This window comes from Mizuhopecten yessoensis, unplaced genomic scaffold (assembly GCF_002113885.1).
Source record: "Mizuhopecten yessoensis strain PY_sf001 unplaced genomic scaffold, ASM211388v2 scaffold3537, whole genome shotgun sequence".
In the NCBI taxonomy this organism is placed as follows: domain Eukaryota; kingdom Metazoa; phylum Mollusca; class Bivalvia; order Pectinida; family Pectinidae; genus Mizuhopecten; species Mizuhopecten yessoensis.
The window spans coordinates 145,468-158,407 of record NW_018405094.1 but is presented as its reverse complement, the minus strand read 5'-3'; the positions used below and the strand labels follow the sequence as shown (position 1 = coordinate 158,407).

Here is a 12,940-nt window from a genome sequence, read left to right as displayed (position 1 = left end):
CTCTGGTAGATCGGTCCTCTAATACCATTCAGACAGGCTGTGACGGTTCGAAGCAAAGCCTCGATGACATTGATAAAGCTGTTAGACACCAATTGCGTTCGGAAGAACGTCCAGTGTTTCAGACGACCATGATAGGATTCCACAATCCACCTCGATTTGGTGATAGTTCTGTCAAGATTTGCTTGGACGTCAGAATGTTGACTTTGACCGGGTTTCAGGTATGACGGCATGCTAGCATTGAGGCCAGAGGCTTCGAGAACTGGTAGGACATCTCTAAAACCTCGGTCAACGACAACGTTGTCGTCTGGTTGTAGCCAAGTAACTAGCTTGTCCATGACTTTTTTTGTAATTGTAGCATCATTTTCGCTGCCAGTGAATGGTCCTACTGTGTCCAGAATGTAGCCATCTGGTAAGGCGATGCTCATGAATTTGAGATAGTTTCTCTTCTTCTGGCCACAGTAGGACATTCTCTGGAGCTTGTGGTCGGAGCTTTTCTGGATATAAATATAGGTGCCATCTAATATGGCAGTGGCTTTATCTCCAAAAAATGCTTCTGAAAAGACAGTATTGTGCCCGAGCAACTGTTCTCTTGTCAAGTGATCCGGACCTAGAAATTGTGGGACTATCGATGTGTCTAATGCCTGTACTATGGAGTGGAAAGTTTTGGACACACTTGACTTGGAAATTCCAAAAAGAGAAGAACACTGACTCCAGGAAATGTCGGTTTTCAGTTTTACCCAGAACAGTAATAGAGCATCGTGTGTAGTCTTGGTATATATACCAGATGAAAGATATGGGGAACAGTGCGAGTGGATTTCGAGGAACTGATCTTTGGACCAACCTGTCCAGGCCATGCATGCCGAGTCATCAAGAGAAGAAAAGCTTATTGTAAACGCAGACTGGTTCTGTGAAAGGACGTGCGACACCTCTAGGAGGTCATTAATGATTTCGGACGATTTTGATGGTAACTGAGATTCCAAGGAACCTCTACCATCAAGGACAACCTCTGTAGACGGATCTAAGTCGTTACCAATAAGGTGAATGGAGCAGACGCGGGATGAGGTGGGACACCACAGTTTGTGTGAATAGATCAGGTGATGTCTTGCACGTTTTGGTAAGACTGATGATTTTGTTCCATTTCTTGCAAAGGTAACAAGACAGAGACAGCATTTTTTGTGTGAAGATGATCCATTCAAAAGATCATGAAGGGTCAGCAACGGCAGGATATGGGACGGGGAGTCGTCTTCTTCCTCTATTTCCTGGTTCTGCTCGGGTTCAGGTTCAGGCTGATTTTTGTTCCGAAGATACTTCATGTAGCACTTCTGGCAAATAAGTGCTTGTTCCTTTGCTGACATCAATCCTTGTTGCACCAGCGTATCTAGGAGCCATTTATATTGTGGACTATTTACATTGCGTGCACTTCTGTTCTTATTGCCACTACGTTTCTTGAAGTATACTTGACACCCTTCTCCAACACATTTACCCTCCATCTTGAAACAATAACGATTGGTTTATGAAGCGTCGATAAAGTAACAAAATAGCAAGCCACCGATGATTGCTGTAAACAGCTAATACTTAGTAGTTTGGTACAATTATGCGAAAATGTGTGATAAATAACGAACAACTAATTACACAAAATAACAAGACAATATAATAAATCACATTCAATACCTCCAAGAAGCGCAGAATTGATTGATTACTTAGAACAAAATAAAGTATTTCATATGGATAATCTATCTATTCGATGTGGCGTGGTCGGCAGGCACAAAGAAAGTGAGACAAGTCAGGGTCCCAACCCTGACAGAGCCACAACGCTTTGGAGATGGGACAATAAAACAAGGAAAGTGAGACAAGAATAGCTAGCGTCGAGTCAATGATTCCGTAAACGTATAGACAAAGACAAGAAGATACGGATAAATGTACAAGGCCACACGATCAGAAAATTCAGAAGAGGACAACTTGAGATAGAACAGTATTCATGTATCAGGGTGTCCTCAGTGTAAATCTTTATATCGATACTGTTTATTTAGTCGTTACACATCATAAAACTGTCATGAAAATATCCGCTCTGATATTCAATATAAAAGTTTGTATATAATAAGCTATATAATAGGGTTTCAGACAAGGTTGTTACTCATTTCCCCTTTTCTTTCAATTTACAACCACATTCAGGCGGCGATATGAGAACGTTCCACCACATGGAATTAGCTGATTTTTGGTACACATATGAAACAAGTAAAGCTCTATCCGATTTTCTGATGGAAATTTGCATCCAAAACTATATAACGGGAGAAAATTGCAATTTTATGGCATTTTTCTTCATAATTGTGTCTCTGCAAGTGCATTTTCATCCGAGAATATTTTTTTTTATGTTTTATGAATAAACACGATGTTTTGGAAATATTTATCAAAAGAAATTTATACTATGTTGCGAATTACAATTTCGAGATAACCTTCTTTTATTTACGAACTTATGTCTTTGATGCTGAAATTGACAACTTTATAAAAATACATTTTCACTGAAATTATGAAATCTGGGTGTCGGAAAGGTGTAAAATTATTCTTCGGAAAAGAAAAAAACAGTAGTTGAGCCAGATAAGAAATTATACGGCGGCAGGCTCCTATGGAGAATTAATATTACTGGAAACAGGCCCTTTCATTCTAAAATATTTATTTGGCAGTATTCATTATACTAGACTGCCTTTTATTCACTAAATATTAGAGTATTGAAAAGTCAAGGTAGTTATAAATTTCACCTCACGATATTGTAAACATTCGGTATATTGAAGAAAAAACACCGGTTGCACCGACTTTTTATTAAATATCAAAGATACTTTAAGTGAATATAAACAGTGTCTGATTGGACAAAAAATTAATCTCACTTGTTAATCAATGTTTATCTCCACTGGAGCGATTCCGCTGTTTCGTTGATGACTCATCATATCTATTTGTATTTTCAAAAGAGTATTGAAATCCTTAAGTAAGAAAGCTTTAAGATCTTTTGTATTAATCTATCTCTAAAACTTGTCATTTTTTTTATAGCTTAAGAATATTTGAAAAGTGAAATATAGAAACTGAAGATAGGTTCGCTATAGTAGAATCGACATCAAAAAATAAAGTATAATGTGATGTACTATCACATCAATCAATCGTATACGTTATAACTGATATACACGCATTGCTGTTATTTTATGCAGTTCCTTATATTCGGACACAAACAACTTGTCTCGTAGTGTGATTTTTCTATCTTACATCAACTCTTACATAAATACAGCCCCGATTATAAATGATGACGCATTGTTTTGTTTACAAAATAAGAGAAGATTTTATTAGCCGATATATCATCAGCCAGAGTAACACAACTATTGAATTCGTTCGATTAGTTTTCCTCAACACCAGGTATATACCTTCGACCATTCTCAGACTAATATTTTGTCTCTAGTTTTGATCACTGCTTCAGTTCTGTTAGGTGTGCTATGATAACGTACTTTACAGAACGATTTATCTTATGAGTACCAATTCCTTTGCAAAGCACTCTGAAGGCACACCTTTATTGTCAACATCTGTATTATCATCAGTTTTTCATGTGACCCAGATGTTTTCGATTGAGTTCATGTCAGGAATATTTCTTCGCCATGGTAATATATTATTTTCTGCTTTGTTCTGAAATATTTTTTATTTAATTATGACAGGAAGCAAAAACTTACTAAAAGATATATTCCTTATAAGAAAACACCAAATATTCGGACGCCATCTTAAATCGTTTCCAACTCTTCCTTTGGTATCGGACTCGGTTTACAAATACCTATCTTTAATAACCATAGACAGGGTTGTGTAGTGCCATAGCCACTTCTTTACTGATTGTTAAAGACAGCTATATCTGTAAGGGATTACAATAATTCATGAACTTTCAAAGTTCTTCTATTGATACGGGTTAGGGTTAGGGTTAGGGTTAGGATATGGTTTGCATATACAATATACAGATTTTACAAACTGATGGAATAAATTAAATAACAGCGTTTTCTGATTGTTACCGTAAAAGAACCAAATTCTAGTCAAATTGTTCGTAATTGTCATTTTACCTGGGATAATGTATTTCAATTCGACAGGAGGTATAACAGTTTAATACATTACTGACACCTTTAAAAAAACTAAAAAAAACATAGTGTATTTTCAATTAAATGAATATGTGTTCTTAATATCTGAAACATAAAAATGTGCTATAAATTTCTAATCAAAGCTGTATAGTGCTTTCAGTAGACGCACAACAGGACGATAACTTAACATATTGAAAGTGGTCTTCTGTTAAACGTTTCATTACTCAAACTACGAGGAAAACAATCACGTATACTTGTGGAAGATTGAACTATAGCTCTGCGGCGCCTTCACATTATTACAAAACATTTAACCTTGTGTGCGATCAATATGTTTGTCACCAGTATCACTTTAGATATATGCCTACACTACAAGTGGTGATTTGTAAATTTACATGATAACTAAACTAAACTAGAGATTGGCTATTTATATTAATTTATTGTAGAGTGTAACATGTAACACCTCTGTTAAATTTCCATGAGTTATTGTCGTCCATACAAGTGGCGAATGATTTGTGCCGACCCTCCGGAACAGTCAAGGAATAAGACAGGGAAATACTGCCTTACTGGCAAGCTTGCTTCTCCAGCAACGTAGCATATGGTTCCGTTGAACTGGCACAGTAATTAAGCAACAGAGAACTTGGCCATTGGATGTGAGAGTTCCCTATCGCATGTTACATGTAAACTATATTGTTTTATATATGTTAACGAAGCCTAAACGCCATATTCGGTGATCATAAAACTCTTAAAATGTACTATCATGCTTTGCAAGCGTGCGCATGTTAACCAAACAGTGACACAACCTCCATCCTTTTTGGAAGTGTGCCCACACTAATTTAATATTATTTGTACTGATGTCACAGAAGTTTGAATTCGGCTCTGCAAGGTTTCTTTGACTTTTCCTCTACGGCAGTTACTTTGAGCTCTGTATCGCCAAATTCGTAAAGTACAATCAAAGATCTTTCTTCATTTGATGGGTCAGGCACTTCGATTTCCATTTCTCCCAAGGGTTCGCAGTCATCGTCATCGGTGTATTCTGGCGATTCCTCCGGAGAGTGATATATTTTCAGCATCATGCTCGTTTGACACGGCGTTGTGGTGGAATAGCCACTGATCTCTTTATGGTGCAGGGGCACAGATGTTCCCGCTTTCATAAAGCTGGAGAAAACATCGAGACATCTATCTGTATCGGCTATTCTACATTTCTTGTCATTTCTGTGTTTACGAGGGTTGAAATCTGGTACAATGCGTGCCCCATATGAGTATCTGATGATACGGGAAGTGATTGTTTCCGGGGTATGCCCATATATGACCGCACCTTTCAACACTGACAAACCGGCCTCGTCTGGTATGATGACTCGCTTGTCAGGAAAAGCCTTCCGGATGGCCGCCTGCACCATTGGTGATTCCGAAAACCCACCAACAAGTAGCAAAATTGAAACCCCATTCGTTTCTCGCCTTTTGAGGATATCTTCTAGATGTTTGACTATCTCCTTGATTACCTCACCGAAGAAGACTTCTTTCATCATTTTTGCATCTATCCTGAGTTTATCACCAAGCAGCAAGACCTTATCTGACATCGTACTCTTCGCAAGGGCGTCCTTAAACGTCTCCCCAGAATCCTCCATCACAGTATTGATGGCCACAATAGGAATGGTTAAGTTGACCTTGCCCTCTTTCGTTGGCGTGACGGTCCTCTTAACGGTCTCAAATTCTCTGTATAGGTCCAAGTAGCTACCTGGGAACTGTTCCGCCAGATCTGTCATGACGGGGTTTCCTACCACCTTGATGAACGCAGACTGGACAAATTTGCTGTCGACGGCGGTACCACCACAGGCCCCTCCACTAGCCTTGTATAGCTCCTTCAGTTTACCACCCTCAAGTTTCTCATGCACAGTGATGTCGGCAGTTCCTCCTGAAGATTGCCATTAGAAGAAGTATAAAATAAATGTAATAAATGGATAAATGTTGCATTCACACCCTACATATTGGGTGTATGGTAGAATTATACTACCCCAAATTTCATGTTAAGAATTTATTGTTTTGATCTCATGGAACCAAAACCCCATTGTCCTTCCCATGGTGTTTTTCTGACAACCGTCCTTATATGATTAATCGATACTCTTTGATAATATTTACACGGCATGAAATTTTAAGGCAACACCAAAAGCCAATAACAAGAAAGGAGAACCAGTACAAAAGGAAGGAAACCATGATTACACACATGGCTGACTGCTGACAAAAGAAGGCAAAATTCAGTGTTCCGGAAAGGTAGGCATCTCTTGTCAAACAGTGCTATGCGTAATAACAAAGTTACCTCCGAGGTCAATCACCATGTACTTTGTGCCCTTCTTGGTGACGGAGAAACCTGTCCCAGCCCCAGTCAGCTTGTCTAGGGGAAGATGCTGACAGTACATTGAGGCTGCCTCCGGTTCTAACGCTATCTTCAACTGGTTTCCAGGAATACCGGCCTGTCACGGAAAGGAGATTAAAATGTACTGTGTGAATAGAAAGATGAATTTAAGATACACTCATTTGAATGCATCTGTAAAATGTGGAAATAGTAATCTTTCCATGACTCATTAGTGATGTAAGAGGCAAGTAATGGAAATCAAATTGGTCTAAACATATATTGAAACAGAAGGGGGGATGCATAAAATAACTTGATTTGATGAATGTCAAAACTGAGAGGAGTATTGTCTTGATAATTTCAAATCATTAACGAATAAAGAATGATAGAATCAAAATACAAATAGAGAGGAAAGGGATGTGATAGTTTACAAAAATATGGTGCGCTGCTGGATAAAGCTGAAACTATTTTGAAATATTTTAAATAACACTTTTTAAATTTTGAATGTGAATATTCAAATGTTCGAAATGAGGACAGATCTTCCGAACTAAAAATCATAACTACACTATTTTGAACTTAAAAACATATATTTTCTGGCTAAAAGAAATTAGAATATTTTTTTTTTATTAAAATCATTTTTGTATTTAGCTCAATTTCATTAAAACACATGACCAGTAAAACTTTTGTCATAGGTAGATTTTGACATTATTTTTTACATTAGTGCCAGTGATGTACAGTAAATATTTACTATGTTAATATCCATGCTTAGTATTCATTCCACTATCTTACGTTACGAAATGGATGACTTTGCTAATGGATTATTTGATAGGTTGGCCGTAAGCCTGTAGCTGGAATTTATTCTGGTACGGTAATACAAAAACCACTACTTTGAACACGTTTGACACGAATGTAAATGTTTGACCTTAGTGCCAGGGATGAGTCCCATATGGTACAGTAAATAATTGCTTGTTGTTGGCTTTCTGGATTAACGAACTTAATTTAAAATAGGTAGTTCTCTTCTTCGCGTTTCTAAAACACGTTTGACCAACTGATGAAGAATACCCATATTAGGTTAATGTCTTGTATTAAAAAAATCTGTGTTGTATCTGTGAACGAAAAAAATGACATTCCATGGTAGACAGGCCAGTGTGGGTTATTGAAACCAAACGTTGAATGCATATTTTAGTTAGGGACTCGGCAAATCTCGTCTTTGCTATCAAATTAGAAAGATATGGTAAAATGTTTCAAACCCAAAGTATTTAATATGAAATATTAGTTTTGATTCATACCTGTTCAGCTGCTGAGCGCATAAACTGTTTGGCTGTATCAGACCAGATAGCTGGCACTGTAAGGACCCATTGGATCTCGGTTGGCTTGATGCCTGTCGCCTGGTTTTCCAGAGTTCCCATCAGGTGTAACTTCAGGGCGCTTATAGACTTTGCAAAAACGTCCAATGCGTTTAATGCCTTTCCTGTGACGTCTTTTACCTTGGTAGACTTTGACAAATCCTAAAATAGAAGGGAAAACTAGTTTAACAGTAAACTGTTAGATTTTTAGAACGTCTTTTTAATGTATACATGTTTATGCTTAGTATTGGATATATTTGGTATTTTGTAATTCAGACATCTTCAAAGGAAGTTAAACATAGGTTAAAAATGTATTGTAAATTACCTGTTTGTCGTTGCCTATATTTTTGCGATAATTTTCGAGGAGATTCGATCACAAATCGAAGCATATTGTTGATGTTTATTCGTTGATGTACAATCTCGCTGAAAGCTGGATATGGAATTTAAAGCAAAAAGTATTGCAATATTATCTTATAATGAATGCTTCGCAGCATTCAACAGTTATGGATTTATACTTTTTGAGAGCTTTCTCAAGACTTAAACATATGTAAGAAAGGATTCTTAAAAACCAAAAAAAAAAAGAGAGATAAATTTCCAAACAACTCATAAGCTTTCCCCGTCTATAAATGATTCTTGCTAATTATAATAGTAATAAACGAATTCTTTTGATAGCTTTCATCTTACAGAATGTATTTGAGTCTCAAACAATTTTCATGCAGTTTTGTTACGAAGAAATATAAAACAGAATACCACGTTAATTTCATACACGTAAACGAATGATATGCCTGGGGGATGATGTGTTTGTTTCTATTAATTTTTCGTATAGAAAAGTTTGTGAATAACAGAAATGCTTTAAGGATCGCTGCCCCACTGTACTGTAGTCATCAGTATATACAGTAATCACCCCTTAATGTCGATTTGGATTTAACTTTATAACAGCTTGGCCAGGACACTCCTGTCGACCAGGTAGATCAGTCAGTAATGGTGATAGTATTCTATCCTGTAGTCAATACATCGGTCGAATTCCGGTCTAATTATTGCTTTAATCAGAACATTTTTATTGATTATTGTTTTTTTTTTCTCCATTTTCCATACAATCATAAGGTATTATTTTCTTTTGAGAAAGGATTTACCAAAGCTAATGGCCCTTTCAACAAAATCGGGTTCTAGTGCATGGCAGTGGTACGGATATCCCGAAGTACACATATTTGGTGTATAAAATAACGACGTTTATAATACCAAACCAAGCAAAACATGCAATAATCACAGCTTACAGAATTTTGATGAAGCTTCATCTTGAATCTCTGGAAATAGTAGTAATCGGCTGCTTTGTCATCCATAAGAAGATCCGAGTAGGTATTCTCAGCCTCGTACCCGAACGACACCAGTTTTTCGTTTTTGTCCAGGAGAAGACAGGTCGGGGTTTTGAGTGAGAGTAAGGATTTGCCGCCAGCCACCCATGCCTGGTTCGAGTGGATCTTCAGCGGGTTGTCCTTATATTCAGCTGTTGTAGAGAAGGCGTAACCAGAATAGGTCGTCCCGAAGTCTATCGCAGCCACTAGCAGTTTGTCGGAAGTCATCGTCTGGTAAGTAAAATATCCGTTCGATTTCATTTTGTAGTAATAGCTTATCAAAATATCAGTTTACGTGAGGAGAGTTTTTAGAGGTGACTTTTCAATACATCTTTGAGTAAGCTTCCGGGAGAATGTCATTGTCATTTTAAAACATTATTAGCCTTGATGATTTATCAACAATATATTTATTTTTATTTTTCATTTTTTTTTATGGACAGCGGGGCAATATAAAGGTTTTTTTTGCGATCCTGCGAATTAGGGATACGATGATTTAATGAATATATATCTAGTGTTTATTTGACATATTGTCAGCGATGCAGCTATACAGTTGCCAATTGCTCATTTAATATAGAGATAACAGTACTGTATATGTATCTAGTATTAAGGTTTATTGGAAGCGATTTAAAACATTGACATATTTTTGTATTTGCAGATATCGTCTTAATGTCCATTTCAGTGTCAAAAACATTTGTCGATGACTTAAGATAAAATATCATGTGAAGTTATTCACTGTCCCTATCCGTAAATACGGTGGGAGTTGTTTTTGTACTCGATATGAATACATAAACCCCGTAAACATGACATTTTACATTTGTTTATTACAAGATCTTTATGGAACTTATAGCTACTACTTATTTTCCTATCAACTAACTTATTTAATTTTCCCAAATGCGAATATAGTATCAAATGATTTTTTGAAAATAGCGATTTGTGTTTCCAAGAAATGTTATAAAATCTTACCACATTATTTGTTACAAAAACCATAGAATAAATTGACTTGAAAGCATTGCATTTTCACTTCGCAACTTAAGAAGTTTTTAATTCATTATTTCTAAATTATTACCATTCGTAAGCAGGTTTGTCTATTTCGTCTACTTCATGGGTGAATAACAGGATTTCCTTATCTAGTAGTTAAGCTTGTTATAACTAGAATTGCAGGTCCAGGGTCGAATAACCATAACAGAATCATCAACCACAGTTGAAATTTAGGAAACGAAGGTTGCCAAAATGCTTTTATCTGTGGTAAAAAGCATTAGTCATCATCTACATATATATAAATATGTAATGTCGCCACGATAAAAATATGGAAAGTACAGCATACAATCAAACATTGGTTGTTTACGTTATTTTTAATCGTACTGTGATAAAGAATACTTAATTATGTTTTAGATGGTGGTTGACCTGCATACTTTCCTAGAATAAACGGGATACAGCATGGGTAGTGCCACATGTGGTTGCAAAAACACTTAATGGACGTTGAAAACATGACCCACAAATATTTTGCCGAAGTTTGAGTTAAGCTTATCATGCTTAGCGTACCTCGAGTTGTATATGCTGTGCTTAAAACCATGCTCTATTACCTGCTGTTAAAGGCTGGTCAGCTTATCCGTTAGTGAACGATTTTTCTTATCTTTGAATAATGTAGGGCAGCTCAGATTTCATGACTTGAACACACAAGTGTGCAGTTTAATTTGGTTATGTAAATATATTTTGTAGCATGTATCCTTCATATGTCAAACGCCTTTGTGCATAAAAAGAAGGAATTAAAACGTAACCTTTCCTTATTAGCGTTATGCTGTACGATTTTGTTTGGTTCATAACACATTTGGAATATTTATTCGAAGTAAAAGCTCCTACATCAGTAGACTCAACAATTACAGGGCCAAATTATCCACATACTTAGACAATATGTATGAAACAGTCGTCACAAATGTCATTTTTTCAGCAAAACAAAGACAACTTTACCGAGTTTCATTTTTGTTTATGTTCGGTGGAGCGAATATATGTCTGTCAACAGAAAGGTCACATGGCCAAGGACGAGTTGGGTATGGTAAAGAGTAAGTCTCGTATAACAATCAAGATACAGAGAGACACATGTTACCATTCTTGTGTGTGTTATATAACACAAATGTAATTTTTAGTACGTATAATATCTCGCATGAACAAGCATGTTTTGTATTGCTCTAACCCTAACTTTCGGTTTAGGTATGCGAAACATAGGAATTGTTTTCAATACTGGTTGTGACAGAATGTTATTAATGTTTTGGTACTTATATATATGTTGCATTTACTACTTTACATAACTTACTCATAATATAAATATATGCTATTAATCAAATAATGATATGCCGATATGTCAGTTGTAAATTACCGATATATGGCGCTGTTCTCCTCTTCACACCTGTGTACCTCAACCAGGAAGTAATTCCCACTTAATGCGTGTTTATATACATGGGGTTATTCCGGAAAATGGAGATAACGTCATTTCCACGAATCGTTATAGCTAAAATAGCACGTAAATTTCCCTTTAAATTGAAAGATACGAAAGCGTTTCTTTCTACCTGTTATTGCTTTACTTTTATTATCTAGAGGAAATAAAATAGGAAAATCTATGTAAGTGCATCTAAACATGCTTAAATTACGTCTTATGAATGTATGTATGTACAGACTGTACCTTTGTTAGAGAGGATCAGACGTGTACTAATCTGTATCTGTGTGTAAGGGAGAGACATACCTTTGTTAGAGAGGATCAGACGTGTACTAATCTGTATCTGTGTGTAAGGGAGAGACATACCTTTGTTAGAGAGGTTCAGACGTGTACTAATCTGTATCTGTGTGGGAGAGAGAGAGACATACCTTTGTTAGAGAGGATCAAAAGTATACTACTCTGTATCTTTGTGGGAGGGAGAGACATACCTTTGTTAGAGAGGATCAGAAGTATATTACTCTGTATCTGTGTGGGAGGGAGAGACATGCCTTTGTTAGAGAGGATTATAAGTACACTAATCTGTATCTGTGTGGGAGGGAGAGACATACCTTTGTTAGAGACGATCAGATGTGTACTAATCTGTATCTGTGTGTAAGGGAGAGACATACTTTTGTTAGAGAGGATCAGACGTGTACTTATCTGTATCTGTGTGGGAGGGAGAGACATGCCTTTGTTAGAGAGGATCAGCCGCGTACTAATCTGTATCTGAGTGTAAGGGAGAGACATCCCTTTGCTAGAGAGGATCAGTCGTGTTCTAATCTGTATCTGTGTGGCAGGGAGATAATACCTTTGTTTGAGATGATCAGACGTGTACTAATCTTTATCTGTGTGGGAGGGAGAGACATACGTTTGTTAGAGAGGATCAGCCGTGCACTAATCTGTATCTGTGTGGAAGGGAGAGACATATCTTGTTAGAGAGGATCAGCCGTGTACTAATCTGTATTTGTGTGGGAGGGAGAGACATATCTTTGTTAGAGGGGATCAGACGTGTACTACTCTGTATCTGTGTGGAAGGGAGAGACATATCTTGTTAGAGAGGATCAGCCGTGTCCTTATCTGTATCTGTGTGGGAGTGAGATAATCCCTTTGTTAGAGATGATTATAAGTACACTAATCTGTCTCTGTGTGGGAGGGAGAGACATATCTTTAATAGAGAGGATCAGACGTGTACTAATCTGTATCTGTGTGGGAGGGAGATAATACCTTTGTTAGAGATGATCAGACGTGTACTAATCTGTATCTGTGTGTAAGGGAGAGACATACCTTTGTTAGAGAGGTTCAGACGTGTACTAATCTGTATCTGTGTG

General features: G+C 36.9%; 1 protein-coding gene across 1 annotated transcript; it reads right to left on the bottom strand.

Annotated features, from left to right (window-relative positions):
* Positions 1-4,513: 4,513 nt before the first annotated feature.
* LOC110447614 (heat shock 70 kDa protein 12A-like) lies at positions 4,514-11,603 on the bottom strand. The gene is made up of 5 exons (XM_021493415.1): positions 11,517-11,603; positions 9,065-9,373; positions 7,734-7,952; positions 6,412-6,565; positions 4,514-6,009 (listed from the first exon to the last, which is right to left on the bottom strand). Exons 2-5 carry the CDS (start codon positions 9,368-9,370, stop codon positions 4,952-4,954), a joined length of 1,737 nt encoding a protein of 578 aa, XP_021349090.1. The 5' UTR covers positions 9,371-9,373; positions 11,517-11,603; the 3' UTR covers positions 4,514-4,951.
* Between the last annotated feature and the right edge of the window lie 1,337 nt (positions 11,604-12,940).

Coding starts and splice junctions, on each gene's coding strand:
- LOC110447614 (XM_021493415.1), bottom strand. CDS start 9,370: ATGACTTCCGACAAACTGCTAGTGGCTGCGATAGACTTCGGGACGACC. Junction 7,953..9,064: donor TGAAGCTTCATCAAAATTCT/GTAAGCTGTGAT, acceptor CTTCTATTTTAG/GATTTGTCAAAGTCTACCAA. Junction 6,010..6,411: donor CATGGTGATTGACCTCGGAG/GTAACTTTGTTA, acceptor GGCAATCTTCAG/GAGGAACTGCCGACATCACT.